This window comes from Myotis myotis, unplaced genomic scaffold (assembly GCF_014108235.1).
Source record: "Myotis myotis isolate mMyoMyo1 unplaced genomic scaffold, mMyoMyo1.p scaffold_m19_p_9, whole genome shotgun sequence".
NCBI classification, from domain to species: Eukaryota; Metazoa; Chordata; class Mammalia; order Chiroptera; family Vespertilionidae; genus Myotis; species Myotis myotis.
In genome coordinates, this window is record NW_023416401.1 from 71,846,543 (window position 1) to 71,869,349 (window position 22,807).

The 22,807-nt window shown below is 42.1% G+C and overlaps 1 protein-coding gene across 13 annotated transcripts in view; it reads left to right on the plus strand.

Annotated features, from left to right (window-relative positions):
* Nucleotides 1-22,807, plus strand: part of SPTLC3 (serine palmitoyltransferase long chain base subunit 3) — a 128,352-nt gene that overhangs the window by 75,056 nt on the left and 30,489 nt on the right. For 7 of the 13 annotated variants that reach the window (XR_004969815.1, XM_036321254.1, XM_036321257.1 and 4 more), the window contains 4 exons: nt 1,451-1,556; nt 10,831-11,050; nt 11,168-11,233; nt 18,782-18,908. Coding sequence is in view for 12 of the 13 variants with exons in the window: in XM_036321254.1 (XP_036177147.1) it covers nt 1,451-1,556; nt 10,831-11,050; nt 11,168-11,233; nt 18,782-18,908 (519 nt within the window). In the remaining variant the exon portion in view is untranslated. The remainder of the gene's footprint in view (nt 1-1,450; nt 1,557-10,830; nt 11,051-11,167; nt 11,234-18,781; nt 18,909-22,807) is intronic. The other 6 variants (XM_036321262.1, XM_036321264.1, XM_036321263.1 and 3 more) reach the window with 2 other exon arrangements.

Consider the following 22,807-nt stretch of genomic DNA (forward strand, 5'->3'; position numbering starts at 1 on the left):
ACTGGGGGCTAAGAGACAAAGCTGAGGGCTTTCCATTGAGATCGATCAAGAATCTCAGCTAACCAGAGCCTGGACCAGTGATAAGCCTGTGACTCCTGTCTCTTGAGACCTTGTGTGCAGTGGCTAAAACCAATGTTGACTGTGCTATTTTAAATTTATCATTGCCAGGTTTCTCTTTGTGAGCATTTTCAATGGAGTCTCTAATGCCTAGAGACCATTATATAACACTCAGATCAGCAGTTCCGTAGCATCCCTATCTTTTCCAATTAAAATTGGATTCTAGGTCTAAAGTACTTCAGTCTCAGATCCTCAAAAAGGGAAAGCTTAGTGAGGGCAAAGAAATATAATGAGTGTAAAAATACATGCACATAAACCTCGCCTTTTTTTCTCTCTAGGCTTTGCAGGTTAAACACACACAGATACATACACACACACACACACACACACACACACACAGCTGGGTTGGTAGGCAAATCTTTCCCAAGGATCTGTCAACCAAAGCCCAGTCATCTCCATCTGATTGCAGACAAATGAGAAATCACTGTTAATTATATTTGACATCCAAAGTTAACAAGAAAAATCTAGCAGATATTCTCCTTCCTCCTTCTATGTCACTGTGGAGAGTGAGAAGAAGGGAGAGTGGCTCTCACAGGAAACGTAGTGGTTACAAATGTGGGTCAGGTACAGACTGCCTTGGGTTCAAATCCTGGCTCTGCTCTTTATGACCATAGACCTCAGGCAATTTAGCAGACCTCTCCATGCCTCAGTTCTCTTTACCACAAAATGCAGATACCTCTCCTTAGGCTCATTGGGAGGAGTAAATGAGTTATTACCAAGAATGTGCTTCGAAGGAATGCAGCTAAGGCTCAATAATTGTAAGCTATTATTAATGCGTCCAGAAATCTCCACATATTTTGCAAAGAAAGGCTAGTTGTCCCCCTGCCTTCAAGTGTTGACAACTCTGAAGTTGGAGGCTCCCAAAGCATAGGAAGTGAGCCAGCTGCCAGCACTGCCGCCACCCCAGGCAAACCCAGCCAAACTCTAACATGCTTGTGTCTTCAACACTAGGGTTAGTTCATTATACCTCTCACAGCTCCTTTCAACCTGGCAAGAAAGCTTACACGTAAAAGATTCATTTAATGTAGAATTTCCTTCTCTGTTAGGGCAGGAAAGGAGAGTCTTTTAAGAGCCTTTGACGCCATGTGCCTCCAGCAGAGGTTTATTCTGCCTGCTATGCAAACCCGACTAGTCACCTTGTCAGATTCCAATTGTACTAAAAAGAGGAGCCCTCTACCCTACCCCCTGCCCCCAGGTGTTCTCTGATTCCAACTTTGTTCTCTGAAAATTCAGGTCTCAGCCTGAGCCTAAAAAATCTGCCACCGCCCCAAAAATGATAATGAGGGAAGAAAAAAATTCCTCTTGTGACTCAGTTTTTTTGTATTATTTAAAGACATGCAAAGCCTAGAGAAGCTCCTGAGAGACGCTGTAATCTATGGCCAGCCTCGAACCCGCAGAGCTTGGAAAAAGATTCTCATCATGGTGGAGGGCGTCTACAGGTATGTAAATAACCGGAGACATTTCAACACTAAGAAGCCCGCAGCAAGCTGACAAATGGGGAAAGGCTGACCTCCGCTAGCAAGAGGGAAAAATGGGTGAGATATGGATATGATGGAGGGGTCCGAGCTAAGCTGTGAATGTGAGCTGCCAAGCCTTGGGTCACCTGTCTCTTTAATGGCTATACATATGGCAGAGCACCTTGGCGGCTGGCAAGCTTGTGAAGGCTTCTTCAGAAATACCCTCACAGGTCATTGCTGACTTGCATTGATTCTTTCTTCTACCTGTGGCTGCCCACAGTTTCAAAGGCCTTTGGGGGCTGGAATGCTCTTTGCCTTTACAACTCTAGTAGATGTTGCCCATGGGCACCTGGGTGGCCTTAACCTGGACAGTGCAGCCAACTTCCAGTTGTTTGCTGATCTTGGCCAGTAGTTGGTATCAGAATACAAAAGGCCTGCTCATTTCCCTCAACCTGAACTGCAGTTCTCCAAGAGAGTTCAGGGGTGGGGAGAGAGAATGGTCTTGGCTCTTGCCTGAGTTTTCTGCCCCCTTTTGAGCCAAGCAGACAAAACACCCCATTAAAGCCTTTTGGAGCTGCACTTATATACTGCAGCTTGTGACTGAGTTTGCCTCATCCCTGACTGGATTGATTATCGTTACTGAAATGGAAATTTCCTCCAAGCTCTCCTTCTGTTAGATACCCTAGTCCAAGAATCAAGGAAACATTATCTCAGAGTTGCTCACTCCTAAATCAGTCCTCAAACAATCTTATATTAGAGGAATGGAGGAAGATGTTTCCTATGAGATAATTATAGGAAAGTGAAAAATACAAAAAGGAAGAGAACGAGGGCTTCACTTCCCAACAAGGAGGAATGTGGCCGCAGTGGAGACTTGGGAACAGAAGCAGCGTTTGTTTGTTTTTTTAATTGGTCCCAGAGTGCATGCTGTTCCTCTTACATAAATAAATGACAAGCAGCAGATGAAATGTGTCTTCATCCATTTTGGGGGGAAAAAAGAAGTGCTTTCTCCCAAAATAAAATTATCATCATACTAGTATCATTTTTTCCCCTCTAGTATTTACTGCCCCAATGGCTGGTGTTCTGGGTGTCCCCAGCGCTACTGTGGGGTTGCAAAGTTGGCATTTCAAGTTTCTAATAGGCCACTCTCTGCATCACCTACCGGGACTCCTCAGGCGTGTCCTGTTTATGAAACCTCTGGGATCACCCTAGCCCAGCGTTCTCAACCAGGGTGATTTCTTACCCACAACTCACCCCACCCCAGGCACATTTGCCAATTTTCAGCTGTCACAAATGCAGATCACACTGGCATCTAGTGGGCAAAAGGCCGGGGATGCTGCCGAACAGCTTACAATGCACAGAACAGTCTCCTACAACAAAGGGTTATCCAGCTTAAATGTCAACAAGACTGAGGTTGGGACACCCTGCTGTAGAATAATTGAACTACTCACTGGCTCTGAACTTGCACTTTTAGGAAATAACCTCACATTGCCTTGGGTTGTCATGACCGCAAGCACAGACCTTTCTTCCTTTTGTGCCAGCTGCCAGCCTGCAGGAGAGCCCTTATCTAAACACCTGTCACAGGGCCTGGAATAGCGGGAGGACCTATCAGCTGAGGAAGAGCAGACTGGGCATCTCCGTTAACCAGAGCAAACAAAATCCAACTGAAAATAAATAGACCGTGACTCCACTAAAGGGAAGTTGCATTTTAAGCACTTTGATCGTGGCTGAAATTAAGTGGGCCACCAGCGTTTTTACTCTCAGATACTCCCATCAGTGACAAGAGAAATCACTCCAGCAGCAGGCCCTCTTCATGGCTGCACTGGCTCTGGGTCCTACTGTGACCTCAGGAGGACAGGAGAGCCGGGTGTGGATTCCTGGCTCTAAGCCAGCCCAGCACTAAACCACAACTTCAGCTTCTCTAGTAATGATGACCATTCATTAGTAATGTGACCCATTGCTGCATAACAGACCGCACCAAAATGTAATGGCTTGCACAGCAATGAGCTGTTGTTTCCCATGCTCCCTTCTGCTCTGCCTGCTGTTGGTTAGGGGTCATTCATTGTGCTGGGTGGTCAGCTGGGTCTGGGATATCCAAACGACCTCACTCCCACATTTGGGCTCATGGTATTGGCTGTTGACTGAGGTGCCTGGTTCTCTGCCCTTCCCTGGGGTGCTTTTTCTATCTGTAGGCTCGTCTCACTTAGCGGGAGCTTCCTCACAGCATGGCAGCTGGATTCCAGGAGAAGGAAAGCAGAAGCTGCCCGTCTTTTGAGGGCAAAGCTTGGAGCTGGCACAGTATCACTTCTGCCACACTCAATTGGTCCAAGCACATTGCAAGGCCAGCCCAGATTCAAAAGGAGGGAAAATAGAATGGCTTCTTGCTGGCAAGGCTGGCTCATGTGTCCAGGGATGGGAAGATGTGTAGGTAGCCATCGTTGGTGGGAATCTACCCCAAGGGCTCCATGAATCTGGCATGTGTCCACAGTGCAGAGTCCACCTCCCATGGACTTGCCATCACAAAGAGGTTCCTTTAATGTCACCAGCACAGAAATATCACCTTTAAATAAGACTGTGAACTAAGAGGCTTCATTCATAGATAAGAAGTAGAGCACCTCTTAGACAGTGCTCAGTGCCTCCTGGGGCCTGAGTTTTCTCAACTGTAAAAGAAGGCTAGCCTAGAGTAGAGTTCTGGAACATATGGATGTTCTCATTTGATGCAGTCACCAGAAAATGAAATGATTTCCCACAGATTTTCCAAAGGGCTAAGGTTAGAAATGTGCAATCAATAGTTTACAAATGCACTGCCACTTTTTAGAGATGTACTATGAACACATACCTGGTTGATATCTACAGGAAGCCTCCTTTGAACTTTCACTCCCAGATTTTATCTCTTGCTTGTGGCTTCCCATCATGGGCAAAGTCCTCCCACCACAGGGAGCTCACCGAAATCAATGTTTTCGTAACTCCAAAAGAGAGCAGTCAGCCAAATCAGAAAGTTTCAGGCAGGTAACAGGTAGAAACGGCTAGATACCAAGGCCAAGAAATCAGTAAGCTCAACAAAAGCAGTTGTGATCATAATAACATCAATAATAATAGTCATGTCACTACCCATCAATCATCTACATATTATTCTTTACATTTAGAATATAGAAGAGTCAGGATTTGCAGGGAGGCCTGGGATCTGGATTCAAATCTTATTGTTGCTGCCTACAGCTGAGTTCCCTTCATAAGGTTCTTTTTTTCTTCTTCTTCTTCTTCTTTTTTATATTTTTATTGCTTTCAGAGAGGAAGGGAGAGGGAGAGAGAGATAGAAACATCAATGATGAGAGAGAACCATTGATTGTCTGCCTCCTAAACACTCCCCACTGGGAATCGAACACACAACCCAGGCATGTGCCCTTGATCGGAATCAAAACTGGGACCATTTAGTCCACAGGCCAACGCTCTATTCACTGAGCAAAACCAGCCAGGGCCATGATGTTCTTTTTTAAGTGTTAAATGAGGTCATATAAGCTAGTGCTTGCCAAAGCCCAGCCCACAGTAAGCCTGCAACCAAGGGTAGCTTCTTTCATCATTAAATTTATTTTCACTTGAGGAAGTTGCAACTTGGAAAATAACCTTCTGTATAGCGAAGCTGTTTGCTCTTCACCCATCTCGAGGAGTGGTGTCAGAGGAAGGAGCCCACATTGATCATATTTCTACTCCTTGCTAATCATTTCCCATAGACCATCTTGAGTAAGCCTCCCCAGGTCTCTTGAGGTTATTGTGAGGGTGAAGACATCGAGGCTCCGAGGCCAGGACAACTTGCCCCAGGGCAGATAACTGAGATGAAACAGAGCTGGGATTCAAACCAGGTGGCCCTGCTGGGACAGAGGCCCAGTATAAACAGGAGAGTCAGCTAATGTGTCCACATCGAATGAAGTAAACATGGAAACTACAAGGTCATCCATTTGACTTTCAGCATTTACCTATCAAGGGCTTAGGTTCTTTATCTGTAAAATAGGAAAACTGAAACTTGAAGTCTAAAGTTCCATGACTCCATGATTTTTGGTTTAAAAGTACAATAGTAATATTTTAGCATTCTGGTTTGTATTTTCATTTAAATATTGTTCTAAAATCACACTTTTCAAATTTTGTGTCTCTGAGAAGTCTTGTTTTTTAATCACTGCAGTAGAGAAATCTCAAAATTACTAAAAAATATACAAAAGAAGGAGAGAGGGGTCTTTAAATAATCTGAGATATAAACTAGCATAGCTGTAACACAAACCTTCAAAATAAAATTAACCAAGAAATAATATCCAACCCTTCAAAAAAACACATATATAAAGAAATGCTGAAGTTTCAGAATGCCATTTTCTCTAAGCATATAAGCCATTCTCCTCCTCAAAATAATGTAGGTTTAAGGATTGAGAACTTCTGTGGTAATCTCTAACCTATGCCTCTATCATTGAAATAAATAAAGACAAAGAATAAGAAAACACTAGTTACTCTATTTTTAATTAGTCTTAGCTCTTTTTGCTCTCTCTTTCCACCTTCCTTCCTTCTCGTGGGTTATACTTTGGGCCCACCAAGGAGATTTTTCCACCATGTAAGTTGGCAAACTACCAGTTTAACTCCCATCCTGCCAGTGGATAATATGGTTTATATCGGGAGGAGAAGGTGGTGAGAGGAAGATTTCCAAAAGGAGTCTTGTCACTTAGCTAATACACTATGTAATAGAAAAGATATAAAGAAATTATTCACTGGCTTGCTGGTTTAAGCATAATTCAAATTCCTGCACAGAGCTTCAAATTAACTGGTGGAATTATCTTACCTGCAGTATATTTTAGTTGATTTTCTTCTATTGAAGTCAAAAGAAAACACAACTTTCCATTCAGGAAGAAAGAATAAACACTCTTCTTGTTTTCTACTTCGTTTTGACAGAAATTCACAGGAATAGCATAGATACCTTTTATGCATGCACCAAACTCAATATCCCTCTATAGGAAACGGTTCAATTCAAATGGGGTCACAATGAGAAAATGAAAACTTAGTGCGAGTGAATATAACTCTTTATAAAGGCTGAGTTCTCCTTAGATTCAAGTGTGCCCTGCATTAACTCCAGAAATCAGCAGTATCGTAGAGTCATTAATCTTACAGGGAGAAATATAAACCAGGTGGGCAGACTCCTAACATCAGCTAGACCAGCCCCAGCGAAGGATGGCTAATTAGCTGCCCCCAGTGTCTGCAAACTGTTCAACATTAACTCTGGCTCCTGCCAAATTCAGTTCCAGAACAAAGAATGGTTATTTGTGACATGTCAAGTTTTTTAGTATATTTGTGTTACCAACTTAAAACAGTTTAAAGATGAGAAGAAAATTCTAGCATTTTGAAGGCATAGAGCCATTTATTATATATGACACCCATATGCCTCTTTCCTAGAAGATGCAACACAGAGCATTGTCAAGGGCTCCCACTTTCTCAAGGGAGGCCTCATCACAGCCATGTCTCCTAGGCTCCTCCCAAGAACAGGAACAACCCAGTGAGCATGCATTCATATGTCACACACTTTACCAACATCATTTCTCATCATTCTTATAAAGATGTTATAAGGAGGGTCCCATCATCATGCTTATTTTACATATGAGAAAACTGAGGCACAGAACATCATATAAGTTGTCCATATCCTCACTTCGCAAGTGGTATTGCTACAACCTAAGCTTAGGCAATTAGATGGCTGTACCTCCTCCTCCTCAGTGGAAGCAACTTTAGCAAGCAATTGATCTAAGAAAATATTGGAATTACCTCACAAACTTATTTAAAAGAAGATGGCTCTGTTTGGTCTTCATTTCATTAAAATCTGAAAACAGCCATTCAGAACAAAGCACAAATGAAATAAGCTGAACTTTGTTAAAATTAAGAACTTCAGCTTTGCAAAAGACAGTGTCGAGATAATTAGAAGACAAGCCACAGACCGGTGAGATATCTGCAAAAGGTATAGCTGATGAAGGACTGTTATCTAAAATATAAACAAACTCAAAGTTCAACATTAAAGAGACAAGCAACTTAATTAAAAAATGAGCCAACAGACATCTCACAAAAGAAGATATAGAGATGCAAACACACATAGAAAAGATGCTCCACATACGTCATCATAGAATTGCAAACTAAAGCAACAATGAGATACCACTACACATCTATTAGAATAGCCAAAATCTGGAGCACTGACAACATGAAATGCAGGCAAGGATGTGTCGCAACAGGAACTCTCATGCGTTGCTGGTGGGGCTGCAAAATGTGCAGCTACTTTGGGAGACAGTCTGGTAATTTCCTCCAAAACTAAACACACTGTGATCTACAATCCAACAGTCATGCTCCTTTGCATTTACCCAAAAGAGTTGAAAATGTGTGTCTACACAAAACCCTGCACATAAATCTTTATAGCATCTTTATTCATAATTGTCAAAACTTGGAAGCAACCGAAGTGCCATTCAGTCTGTGAAGGGATAAACAAACTCTGGTACATCCACACAGTCGAATATTATTCAGTCTTAAAAAGAAATGAGCTATCAAGCCATGAAAAGCTGTGGGGGAGAAAACACGAAATGCACATTGCTAAGTGAAAGAAGCTAATCCAGAAAGGCTACATAGGGTATGATTCCAACTATATGACATTCAAGAAAAGACAAAATATGGAGACAAAAAATGATTAGTGGTCCAGCTGGCCCTCTTGGCCAAGCCCCTCTTCTCTGGGACAAAAGGGGAGGGGGCAGGAGACCGGGCTGGAGCTCCAGATCCTTCAGCCTCTATCATGGAAATAAATTAAGTTTCTCAATAGAAAAAAAAAATGATTAGTGGTTATCACAGGTTGGGTTGGGGGTAGGGGTGAATAAGCAGAGCACAGTGGACTTTTAGGGCAGTGAAAATAATCTATATGATATAATAATGACACATGTCATTATATGTACATTTGTTCAAACCCATAGAATGTACGATACCAAGAGTTGACCCTAATGTAAACTATGGACTTTGGTTGATAATGTGTCAATGTAGGCTCATCAATTAAGACAAATGTACCACTCTGGTGGGGGATGTTGGTAATGGGGGTAGTTATGCCTGTGTGTGAGGATACACCGTGGAATATATGGGAAATCTCTGTATCTCCCACTCAATTTTGCTGTGAACCTAAAACTGCTCTAAAAAAAATGAAGTCCTTTAAACACACACACACTCCCTCCAAACCAACACCATTGGTCTGGGTAATCGTACAACCAGCTGGACTGTTTTGATTGAATTGACCTAACACTTAAGTTTATTTTTTAAAATGTATTAACTTTAATAAATAAACTAATCAGGAAGAAAGGAAAAGTTCAACTCTCTGTTTGCGTCAGTTGATTAGCTCCTGAACAGAATTGACGGGTTGCTTGAATTGTTTGACAAACTCCTTTGTGTGGTGAGGGTGCGAGTCTGTGTGTTTTCATAGAACTCCTGTCAGTGCAGCCCAAACTGTGTGCGGTGGGGACACAGCTTACCAGTGTGCTGAGCGCTGATTCAAGTCAAAAGTTCTTTTACATCCCCTGAGTTCCAGAGGTGCCATGTAAATATGTTATAATTTTCCTTATGTATTCACTTCATATTTTCCCCATCGCTGGAGAACTTGAAGTGTTTTTGCAATGTACACTACCATGAAACGTTAAGCACGCAGGGCTTAAAACAAAACAGTTTATCTACAGCAGTTGTTCTTCGAGTGTTGTCCCCAGTGAGCAATATGGGCCTCTCCTGGGAGCTTGGTAGAAATGCATATTCTCATCCCATCCCTGACCTATTAAATTAGAAACTCTGGGGATGGGCCCAGAGATCTGTGTTTTGATAAACCATTCAGGGGATTCTCATGCTCACAGCAGATTGAGAGCCATGGCCCTAAAGGAAAAGAAAGAGGGGACACCACCAGATGCCTCAAATGAACCCTTGACTTCCAGTGAGTACAGTCTCCGGCATCCACAGTTCTGTGTTCCGCCATTTCAATTACATGCGGTAAACCACAGTCCAAAAATATTAAATGGAAAATTCCAGAAATAAACAATTCATATGTTTTAAATTGCACACCGTTCTGAGTAGCATGATGAAATGTCTCCTTTCCACCCAAGATGTGAATTAGTCCTTTGTCCTGAGTGTCCACACTTGTATACACTTTCCGACTATCAGCCATTTAGTAGTTGTCTCAGTCATCAGACCAGCCATCAGAGAGAGAGCCCACATTCACATAACTTTTATTACAGTATATTGTTATAATTGTTCCATTTTATTATTCGTTATTATTGCTACTCTCTTACTGTGCTAATTTGTTTATTTTTAAAAAATATATATTTTTTATTTCAGAGAGGAAGGGAGAGGAAGAGGGAGAGATAGAAACATCAATGATGAGAGAGAATCATTGATAGGCTGCCTCCTGCATGCCCCACACTGGAGATCGAGCCAGCAACCTGGGCATGTGCCCTGATTTGGAATCGAACCGTGACCTCCTGGTTCATAGGTCGATCAATGCTCAACCACTGAGCCATGCTGGCCCAGCTTACTATGCCAGTTTATAAATTAAACTTTATCCTAGACATATGCATAGGAAAAATACATATCATATGTAGGGTTCATATTACCCTTGGTTTCAAGCATTCACTGGGGTCTTAGAATGTAGCCCCAAGGATAAGTGGGGATGACTGTATGAATAACAGATCTTAAGAATTTTCTATTGTGCTTTAGTTAATACTATGTGCCCTAAATAAAGTTGTCTTGTGAGTTTTTATTCCTTCTTTCAATCTTTGGCAGTTCAAGCACTGAGTTTAGGTCAGATGGAACTGGCCAAATAGACAGTGGCAGATTGATAAGCGTGGATCACATAGAGCAATTTAATTAAAACTAGCAAAATGCCCCAAACCCATATTGGTCAGTCCAATTAAACTAATCATCTTTTACAAATAAATTGATCAACATTGCTGTGAGCTCCTTGTTGACTTGGGAATTAGCTATAACAACTCAAAGCACTTAAACCCATTAAATGTAAATTATTTTTTTTCATATAAAATTCTGCCAGATTAGCCTTATAAGATTGAGAAGATTGTCTCGGCCAAATAAAATATCCCTTAAGAAGAAAGGAGTGGCACATCCCTGTCGCCCCAACTGGTATCAGGGCAGGCTGACTGAGAAACACTGAAAGGGAAACTGAGGCAGAGCTTCCCAGGAGGGTACACACTAGTAACAAGCATTTCTCCTTATGCCCTAGCATGGAAGGTTCCATTGTGAATCTGCCCCAGATCGTGGCTCTAAAGAAGAAATACAAGGCTTACCTCTACATTGATGAAGCTCACAGTATTGGGTCTGTGGGCCCGACTGGCCGGGGTGTAGTGGAATTCTTTGGAATGGACCCTCAAGATGTCGATGTGTTTATGGGCACATTCACCAAAAGCTTTGGAGCCGCGGGAGGTTACATCGCTGGAAGGAAGGTAAGAGAGGGACTCCTTGTGTCTCTGCCAACCTTGAACAATCTGGGGACGCTGTCTGAGGACTTCTCTGGGTTCCGGGAGAACTTCAGTTCCCCATACCTCGCTTGATCACGACAGGAGTTCCACAGCCAAGGAGCACCCAGAATGTCAAGGAGCTCACCAGCCGACAGTGCAGAGGAACAGGTGATGAGTTATTGGATTAGAATACAACAGCCACCCTATCTGTGTACACAGGCCAAGACAGTGCCAAGCAGAAGATGGTTAACTGCAGGGAAGAAGTGTTAGAATGAATGTCAGCTTTGCAGACAAATAATGGGGGATTACATTTCTATATACCAAACCTCAGAAATGATAAGGGGGTGCTATAAAACTGTAAGTAGTGTGGGTTGGGGGGTATGAAAATACAAAGCAACAGTGGGCAAAGGTCAGATATTCAGAACTCTGTGCTGTAGTGGTTTTAATCAAAATAGGAGTAGCAAGATCAGAAACATCCTTTTTAGGGGTTTTCTCTGCAGGATAATTATCTCTCACAATTTTGGAGAAGTTGTGATCAAATCTTGTCATCCTTTAATATCTATATGCCTTAAAAATTCTGATCTGATGGGGTTAGACTCCATTCATTCTAGTGCCAGTGTCACCAAGGGGGTTGCCAATATAAACCAGTAAACGTTTAAATGAAATTTAAAAGAGGGAAGCAGAAAAAGAAAATGAGATATTCAAACCTGTGTTTGAGGGATAAAGGAGACAGTTGCCTGCTTCGTTATTCTGAGGGTTTTATACAAATCCTGATAGCTATCTCATATAGGTCTACGCCTGTCCCAAAGAGACTGCATGCAGCGGTGTTGGCTCTGCCCAAGAGGGCACAGCAGGCCCCAAACCAGTGCGTGCAAGTGACATCAACTGCTTACCGAGAATTTCTTGTTCCTTGATCATTGTGTCCAGCAGGGACAAGAAAGAGTTCAGATTCCTGGTAAACCAGTTAGACAAACATGGAGGACAGCCGAAAACAGTGTGGTCATTGAACACTGGGATTTAAAGCAACAGATTTCATTGCGGTCCTGCCATGAGTTGCACAAATGCTTCAAATGTTCAGCGTTTTCAGCGTCCTTTCCCCTTCACTAAGCATTGCTTTTTTCCCCCAAGCTCAAAGCATTGTTTTTCATCCTGTGGGAATTAGCCGGGTGACGCTAGATACCAAGGGAGTGCACAGGAGCCTACCAAACTCAGCTAAGTCTGGTGCAGGGTGAAATGCTCCCGCCCTAGAGCATGGAAGCAGTGGGACCAGAGCAGCGGTTCTCAACCTGTGGGTCGCGACCCCTTTGGCGGTCGAACGACCCTTTCACAGGGGTCGCCTAAGACCATCCTGCATATCAGATATTTACATTACGATTCATAACAGTAGCAACATTACAGTTAGGAAGTAGCAACGAAAATAATTTTATGGTTGGGTCACAACATGAGGAACTGTATTTAAAGGGCCAGAAGGTCTCGGATGCCTGAGCTGCCTTCTCCGGGCTCCAGGGCTTCGTGAGCTTGTGGTCTTGTGATTACTTTAGCAGCAGTTCTGAGCTATGGAAATTTTAACCAAGATTAACTCCTTTTCCTGATCCAAAGGCACCTGAATAAACCGAGGCTAGCGTGTCCTTGAAATATTGTCAAATTTGTTAGATGTCACATTTTCCCCCTCAGAGTTCCTTCCTCTTATATCACATTAAACAAAGACTCATGGTTACCCTGAAGTAAGGCCCAGCTCACAGTTTTCTCTCACACTCTCCATCCCACAGTCAGTAGACTATTTTAAAGGTTTATTTGCTCTTGTCTATGTAGCTTCTCTTCATTTGGAGTACATACTGGACAATTGTGAAACTACTATTATTTACTTAATCAGTACGCATTCAATCTTTTTCTAGATTTTTGGATCAAAACAATTATTTTCAAATCACAAAGTTTTACTAAGAACCCGATGAGCATAGTAAATTTGAAATTATTAAGGTTTCATACCAATACGCAGAAAATGTATGCCTATCTGTTCATTTTCTTGCTCTGTAAAATACTCATTCTGTGCATGCTTATGTCCAGAGGACTGCATCATTCTTCTTCGTCCTGCTCCTCCTCCTCTTCCCCTCCCTCTCTCTTCTTTTCCTTCATGTTGCCCTGCAGGCTCTGAATTGACCACTAGATGGCAGCAAGAATTAGGAAGTGTTTGGCAGAGATCCATTATAGCCTATACATGGAGACCTTCTTCTGCCCCAATCAGCAAGAGGCTAGTTTTCAAGACCTGAAAGGTGAGCAGAAGATAGAAGGCCACCTGAGAAAGTGTCTGATGATTTAAAAATCAATCAGATACACGCCTGTCTGGAATGGTTTTGGTGAGACTGTAATAAACCCAGATAAATTATGGTTTCCTTCCAGCCAAATGAGTTAATGGAACTTTTATATCTGCTTTTCTGTACATTTTTTTTAAAATTATGTTAATTTTAAATTATGTATAGTTTCAATTTAAATCAAACTTTTATTCCCCTGGACTTTTAATAAATTTGTGGCGAATTTTTACCTGGTATTTGTTTTAAACTATGTTTTTTAACTAGTAGGACATAGAGTTGAGCAAATGCTAATGCTTTTGCTTGAAAAACAATATTGCTACTTATCTATTTAAATAATTAGAGTACAGTTTTCAGAGTTTCACCATATAACTATTTCTGGATAATTTTCAATATATGTCTCAATTTGATGGGTATTAAAAATATCCAGGATTCTAAACCAATGGGTACAAAAACAACAAAATTAACCATAAAAAGTGTTCACACGCACATATGGGGACTTTACATTGGTCTGAAACCTTAATAATTTCAAATTTACTATGTTGATAGGGTTCTTAGTAAAATCTTGTGATTTGAAAATAATTGTTTTGATCCAAAAATCTAGAAAAAGATTGAATGCCAAAGTTAGGGTTAGTCATAGAGGGATAAACATAACAATTACTAAGAGACTAGAAATCTTAGTGGAGTTGGTCAAGGTGAGAACTATGTATATTAGCAACCAGATGCATCAGGTAAGAAAAAATATTTGGAAACAAAGGGGAGAAAAAAAATGGTTTGCTCCTAAGATAGTACCACAGATAGTAGAGATCTTGTCTTGGCTTCAGTCTTCCTGTCACAAAGTGTCCTACAAATTCATCTCTGTTTCCTGGGAGGCACTGCCCTGACCTCAACCTTCTCTCCCTGCCTCAGAGAAACTGCTAAAAAGTATCTTAACTGTCAGCAAGATTTTACGATTTTGCTCACTTTGAGTTTGGAGCTGCTCTAGATAATCTGTGAGCAACTCAACTTGGAGGATTCTGTCCTTTTAAGACTTTTGAGGTGAAATATCAGGTAATTGTCTTCACCTGTGGGAGCTCCATGCCATGAACGGCTTCTTTAAAGAATACCTGAGATGATGGAGCTAGGTTTCTTATTTTTATTTTGTAATTTGTATTGATCCAGTTGCTGAGGAGATGGGTCGACACTGCAAATCCAGTTTTGGGAGTTCACGTTTTCCTCAGGCATGATCTTGAGTTCTCTTGCATGCCTGGTGCTGATTCCTATCTTTCACAGCCTTCGCAGACTGACCAGAGACTTGCAAATGAATGAAGCAAAGGTAGCCTTCATGATTGATAGGTTGCAGGGCTGGAATTCTGGAGGAGGGCAGTGGGAACAGGCAGCCACGTATGGAGAGAGCATCAGCCCCAGAAGCCTGTGTGCCAGACGAAGGCAGGCCCCTTGCAGAAGCCAGCTCTGCCCTGCGTGCTCAGCCCTGGCTGCATTTAACAGCCCTTTGAAGTAAATGGGGGTCATGGAATGAACACCAAGATGTTTATTCTAAGAGTCTCCTGTCTGATTTTCTCAGAAAAGCTACCCTTGTCCTTGAACTCCAAGCCTATGGGTAGAGAAAATAATCAGGGTTTTGAACGTACAAATGGACATGGAAACTTCGGTCTAAGAAGACCTCTAACCCACCCTGAAGGAAGACACAACCCAGACCCGCCTTGCAAAAAATACCAAAGCCAACTCTTAATTCATGGCTCATGGTGCCCAATGGGGGAATGTTAGGAGGGAATTTAAAAAAAGAAAAAGAAAAACAGAAAACAAGGCTTTCCTTGATGCTTTGCAGAAGTTACTCAAAGAACCCCACTTTCTAAACCACATAAGCAAATTAGCCCCTGTCCGTACACTCAGACTCTGAGAGAAAGTGGACTCCGTCTAGGAGAAAGAAGAGCATGGGCAAGATAGGCTTAATGTTAAAAGGATGTGATATTGCATTGAGGAGGCATTTATTCTAACAGAATGCATGTGATCTTATGAAACTTCTCGATTTTCTAAGAAAAATTGAGGGTTGGGGACACTGAGAAGAACCCTTAGGGATCAAAGGCACCTTTGTTTTGTTTCTTTGTCTGATCAATGCCCCAAGGCTAAGAGAGTATCACTATAGTTTTTTGCTATAGAATGCAGCTTAGTTTGCCTGATACCCTTCAGGGACCCTCACCACCCTTCCTCAATCCTTAAAAGGCTCCTGCTCTCCATTAGACCATCAGGACTTACCAGACCCCGGCTAAGTAACCACCACTATGGACTTTCAGAGAAGTGTGTAACTGTGTTCCCTGCTCTCAAGGAGGTTTCAATCTCTTTGGAGAAATAAGATTAATATACATGAAACATTTGATGTTGATGCAATTCAATCTACTGTTCGGCTCTTTAAACACTTGAATATATAAGGAATTATAACATCCTCTCAGAAAAAGAGGAACAATCTCTGTGGACTAGGAAAAAGTAAAAGTGAAGGTGGTCTTCTCTGTGCCCTCCTGGTCCTTCCTCTCCTGTCTGGAGAGGTAGTACAGTGTGGTGTTAAGGGAGGGGACTCTAGAGCCAGACACTTTGGGTCTAAATCCTTGATATCTAACCACTATTTGGTTGAACAGTTTTCTGATCCTTTCTGTGACTCAGCAATCCCATCTATAAAATGGAGATGAACACAGTCCCTATATCGTAGAGCTATGATGAAGCTAAAATGAGTTGACATATGTAAAGTTTGTAAAATGGAACCTCAGCCGGCCAATGAGTTTCAGCTATGGATATGTCATAGCCCTTGAACATTACCCTCTGCAAACCAGGAGAGCTGGAATAAAAGGACTCCAAGGAGTTTTTATATTTTGGTCCCTTCCTTCTACCCCATGCTCCCAGTTCTAAGAATCTCTAAGTTGGCAATCTATTAATACTTGCTTACAGCATCAGGTGTTCACTTAGAATTAGATCCTATTCTAAGCACCATATGTATATTAACTCATGTAATCCTTATAATGACTCTGAAGTAAACATAATTTTCTCATTTTTCAGAGAAATAAGTTAAGGCACAGAGAGGTTTAGTAACTTGCCCATGATCACAAATCAGTAAGTGGCTGAGCCAGGGCTTGAACCTAAGCAATCAGATCCCAGAGCCTGTGGTGGAACTCCAAGGTCATATCTTCTCTCAAGGAGACAACCCCTCATCACCTTTTTCAGAAGCACTATCTTCTCTCTCTACTCCCAATGGACTCCTCCATTGTTTACTGAATAAGATGCTATCTGTATTCCTAGTTTTAGCACATGCCCATGCCTTTCTCCTCTTCCTCCTATATCCAAATCTACCCATCCTTCAAGACTGGACCACCTCCCTGAAACAGCCCTTTCTGACTCAGGTCCACAGGAGCACCCATCATCCTGTCTCCTGCACCCTCCCAGGTGTTCTAGTTGGCTTCCTCAGCATCCTGCTGGGTGGTATCAGCTCTCAACAGAGAAAGGAAATCCCAGCTGCTGCTCAAAAAGGAGCATTGAACATAGAGCTGGTGCAGCTGCTCTGGGAAATGGTTGCCTTTCTCTCTCTCTCTCTCTCTCTCTCTCTCTCTCTCTCAACCCCCCCCCCATCCTCCAAAATGAACTTCACAAATGCCTGCAGCCAGTGCCTTCCATCATCATGCACATACTCTTCAAATAAGGTGAAAGCCAACCCAACTGTTTTTATGAGATTCACTAAACAAAAGAATAGACAGAATCGAATTTTAATTTTAAGATAAGTGGATAATACCTGCCAAGGACTAGTTTTTAGACCTGTCTTCTCTTCTTGGACTCCCACATCCAGAGCATAGCCCAGAGAAAAAAGGTAGGGGGTAGGGGGAGGAAGAGAAAAGAGAAAAAAATGAAGGAAGGAGGGAGGAAACAGAAAAGGAGAGAAAAAATTTAAGTGGAGAATTTGAAATTAAAAGAAGAGGGAGACTTAGTAGAAGGAAGGAGAAAGAGACAAAAAGAAGGAATGGAGAAAAAAGAGTGAAATGAAGAAGGAATTTTGGAAGAATGATGTATGAAGAGGGGATTTAGAATGAAGGGCATATGAAGGATGCAGGAAGGACAGAATGGAGCTACCAGTTCCCCTGCCCTGGGCCTGGTAGAGGCATCATGTTACCCACCAGCTGTAAGGCAGGTCACTCTCTTTACTGAAGATGAGCTATGAATGTTTACAAAGCTTGTGAACAACCATGGCACCAGACCCCAAGTGAGATAGAAAAGTGGAGGATAGGGCACAGTTCAAGGTTCAGAGGTGGACATGGATGTGTCCAATAAAGGGGAGATTAGGAAGAGATGAGCCTGCCAAAAGCACAGGTCCCCCCAGTTCACCTACATGAGGGAACAATTGATAAGACGTCTCAGTGGGATTCTAAACTGTCTTGTTATCTTAGAAGAGAAGGTGGCTGATCCTTTACAGACCCCACTGCTAATACAGAGAGCCGTCATCAGCCCATTAGCTTTTCTTCAGAACACCCTGAAGGTCCCAGGCAATGAGCCAGTACAGGTGGGAAGATAGATGGATTCCCAGCTGGAACTGAACACCTCCAGATGCCAGCTCTGTGGCCCTCCTGACTGTGACTTTAGGAGCTTCTTCAGGCTCTCAGCAGACCTACGTGGAACCTTAGGTTTGGCCTTAGGAGTCAATCATTACTCCCACTGAGGACCAGCATTCTGTAGTGAGTCAACACTCCAAATAGTGTTGCACTAAAGTTCTAGTAGTTTGCTACTGCCCAAGGCATAACCAGAGTTTATCTGGTTCTGATCTACACTGTGGTTTAATGTCACACTTCTCCCTCTGCCACTCCATCCCACACCCAAGTTTTCTTTTGTTCTATATTTGTCTTTATTCTTCAAAATATAATCAATTTCACCTTCTCGCTGGAACTTTCCCTACCTTCTCCAGCTAGCAATAACTCCCTCTCTTTCCTCTGCAGTCTATAGCTCTGTTGCATATATTAGTTTATTTCTTGTTATTTTTCCTACCAATAATTTTCCGTGGGCACAATGTAATGTAGTATGCGCGATGGCAAGATCACATCTTGTATTTTTTGGACACTCCTGAATACTAAGCCAGTAATTGTACATACTAAATACTCAACTAATGTTTGGGAAATCATTTTTCTTTTACACATCTGGTTTGGCCCTACAGACCTCAACTCCAAAGTTGCTGCCTTTATTGTATACCTTCTAAGGTTTTGAGGGAGAAACTAAGAAGAGAGATAAAAAAAAAAAGTTTGGTAATACCTATTAAAAATTGGACCATATCAAGAATCAAATGTCTCATGCTGTGATGAATGGGGTTGGGACAAGATGTGACTGTCACCACCAACACTGAGACTTACTTGCCTTCTTTTCGGATTTACCTCCTTTATTAAAGGACCTTGTGGATTATTTACGGGTTCACTCACATAGTGCTGTTTATGCTACCTCCATGAGCCCCCCGATAGCAGAGCAAATCATCAGATCAATGAAATTCATCATGGGACTGGATGGGACCACGGAAGGTAAGCAGGACTGCAGTGAGCATGGCTCCCGTGAAATCCTTTCTAGACCTCTCCTTGTCCTTTTGCCCCATCAATTTTCCACTTCTGTAATATATACCTTTGACTTAATGTAAATCAATTTATAAATCAACCCATGTGTACATAAATAGTACCTGATACACATTATACATAGTACACATATGTACTAGAACTGCTGTCAGTGCACACAAAAAAAGGAATGCTTTTTTAAAGCAATGAAAACTTTCTCATTTGCTTCTTAATGTGATCAGCAAATTTGGATAACTTTGTGTATTAGTTGTGTTAAAAATGGAGCAAACAACGCCATGTATTTGCCTGTGCTTTCTCGGGGCTATTTGTCATATTTTTTTAAATCTTTCTACCCATTTTCCTTTTATTCTTTCTTTCTGCCTTTATTTCTTTCATGGGAAAGGAAATCCACCATTGGCCATTGAGAATATATGGACAAACCAACACACAATGAAAACTTTCCAGCCATTTCTTTGACATTGGGTCTCCATAGCCAAAGTTTGCCACTTGGCTCAACCCAAATGAGCTTAATCTTCTTTTTGAAATATTGTTTCATCAAAACTTCTTGGAGGTCTCCTTCTATCTTTCAGATATAATTTATAGATCTTCTACTTCATAGCATAGTGCAAATAACAGTGGTGAATTAGTCACTTCTTGCTGCCAGACATCTGGCGAATGCATTCAGGAAAGTAGCGAATTATATGGGACCAGAACTGGCCACTGGGCTAAACAATCCATGTGCCCCACCCCACCTCCCAGCTGATGTGCAGTCCTATTATTTAGTTCAGCCTTACAAGCCTACTATTTCAGTGGAAGCCTACAGAAATCCATCATTCTTCAATTTTATCAAAACAGCAGGATAGCCACATACAAATTTTACCTAGAAGCCTACTATATAAAATAGATTAGAACAGGGTTGGTCTGTTCTAATCTCCAAACTGGTGGTCCCTGAGACCTTTCTACTGTGTCCTAGTGATCCCCCCAGGTCACTAGTTTGAAAACTCCCAAGATAAACCTTTTTTCACAAAGCCAGGAAGATGACCCTCAGAGTGACATTGTTCCTCCTCCATGTAAAAGACAGCTATTGATTGATCTCTAGGGTCCCTCCAGCCTTGTCTTTTGGGTTTTATTATTCCATGTCTTATTGAACAGTTTGAGTGAAAAGGAAATGAAAATCCAATCTAGGGAAGCCACATGGTATGATGGTTAAGGGCATAGACTGAAAGCAACTCCTTGGCTTTGACACCTGGAATACTACTTACTCACTGTGTGGCCTTAGGCAAATGACTTAACTTTTCTGTTTAACCCTGGTTACTTCTCTATGCTTCGTTTCCTCTGCCTGTAAAATAAGGGCATTATTATTGATGTGTCAATGGTTTTGTGAGACATCAAAAATACTTAAAATTGTGTCTGAAAACAATTGTATTGTAAGCATTATATAATTGCTCGCTATGTTATCGGCTGTTATTCCTGAGGTGTTCAAGAATTTAGACCATATTTCAAGGGTGCTGTAGGAAGGATTCTTATGATGGAAGTGGGGGAAGACTACATGTACTCCAAGGTCCTGGATTAGTCAGGGTAAGTTATGCTGCCATAACAAGTAAACCTTGAAATTCCCAGTGGCTTAACAAAACCAAGCTTTATTTCTTGTTTGTACCACATCTTTTACAAATCAGGCAATTCTCTGCAAAGTTTGCCTCCATGGGGGCACTGATTCATGCTGCTGCTAGCTTGAGGGTTGGCCATCTCAGCATATGGCCTCCTTGGGCACCATGGTGGAGAGAAAGAGAGCATCAGCCTGGAAGTGACACTTATCACCTTGCTTGCAGTGTCACTGGCCCAAACTAGTCACATGGCCACACCCAAATTTGGGAAGCATAGTATACTAAGGGATATGGATATGACATGGATAAGCAGATATCTTTCAATCTTGTAAAACTGAAGCTAGAAGTAGAGCTACCCCATTCCCACATGAGTTCTCATGATGGGCACAAAGCTGGCCTGGCACCACTGCTTTCTCATGATGCCAGTTAAAGATCTTCTTGAACTTCACCCACTTCTTCATGGAAAACAACGATTTGAGATTTATGCTAAAGAGCAAGTTAAGTGAATTGTCTTGCAATGAACAGAATTATCCTTTGTCTTATTTTAGAGATGAATAGCTAGAAAAAAAAGTTATTCTGAAAATTTGCATATTTCCTAAGCTGTTTTGTGTGTATGTTGTCAGAACCAGATGATTATATGTACCCAACTTGACAGTCATCTTCTTTCCTCTATATTGCTTTACCACTTCGTCCCAGACAAAATTCGCTCTGTGTATCTGGTCACAGTTGGAGATCGGCAGAAAAATTACATTAAAGACATAACCATTTCTCCTTTGATAATTGTCTATCAGCAATTTTTACTCCTCTGCAGAGGGAGATATTTCCCTTGTTTTTTTCTCTCTTTGCCTTAAAATTTAATAATTATTTGGTTATTATTTTTAACCTCTCAGTTCAAGTTCCTCACCTCACTCCTCTCACAAGAGAGAAATAAGTAACAGAGAAAGCTATGTGAACAGCTAGTTTTCTTAAAACTAAGCTAGGAGAACCAGGGAGAAAGAGAGGACAGTTTCTTTTCAAAGGAATGAACAAAGGAAAGTAATAGGAAAGAAAATTGACAGTCATCAGCCGAGTTTCAGATGGTTCTGCCTGACACGTCTTTTGAAGAATTCAAAGGCAAAGCTGACTGATCATGCTGGCCTCATTTACGACAATGCCTGCTTTAAATAAAATGAGCAGGACAGGTTGGGAATATTGAGTTAACTCACCCCTTTCTGCCGAGATAGACAGACTCTCAGGGTAAAGTTGCCCAACGCTCAAAGGGAAGCACTATGTCACCCCGGAGCTGCCTTCCAGGATAGGATCTAAGAAAGAGGGCCCTGCTCCAAGCCTTCATCCCCAGCCCACTCCGCTGCTACTGTGATTGGAGCCTTTCAAGGCTTTGTGTCGGGTGGAGTTTGGGGAGCGTTGGCCAGATCTCTTCCTTGATGAATGTCTTCACTTTAATCTGCAATGCAAAGCCATGCGCTTCAAAGAAAGGCGAGCTACAGGAATAAGGTCAATATTCCTTTGAAGCCAAGGTTCAAAGATGAAATAGAAGTCCCAGTGAAATGACAGTGTTTATGCACAAACAGCCACCTCTACTCTGCAGCCTGGTTGCTGGGGGAGTTAATGCACACAGTCTGGGGGGCTGCGGGCCTGTCGCTGGCGCGTGGGTACCACATGCACGGAGGCCCGTTTCATCTCCTGGCCTGTCACTCCGTGCAGCACAATGAGCCCAAAGTGAAGATTTGGTTTCTCCATCCTAATGGATGTTGGGTGGTCCACCAGCCAAACCAAGGCTATCAGCCTTTGAAGAGCTAAAATGTGTCTTGAATTAATTTGGTGTTCCTCTGAGTGTCAAAGCCCATGCTCAGCTTAATAAATACGTCGTGACTCAACTTCCATCTCGCCGGCTTACTCGATTTCAGTGGCAGTGTCTATGCCAAACAAGATCGAGGGGATGTTTATGGTACCTCAGAGGAGTGGGAGCCTAGAATCAGTTCTACATAAGTTGTGGCCACTGAGGGGACCCCTTTGTGATTGGGCACCTTCAATGATTGGCATCACTTTTAAAGAGGTCGAGAAAGATTGCAGCTCGCTCATTTTCCTCATCTAGACCAGTGGTTCCCAACCTTTTTTTGGTCATGCCCCACCTAAGCATCTCTAAAATCCTGATGCCCCCCCCCCCGACCATGACATATAATTCTTATTATTCAAAAAGTGAACTCCTATTCATGTGGAGGAAGCATCAAAGGCCATTAGCTAGGTCTAAACAAGCTTCCAAAAAAC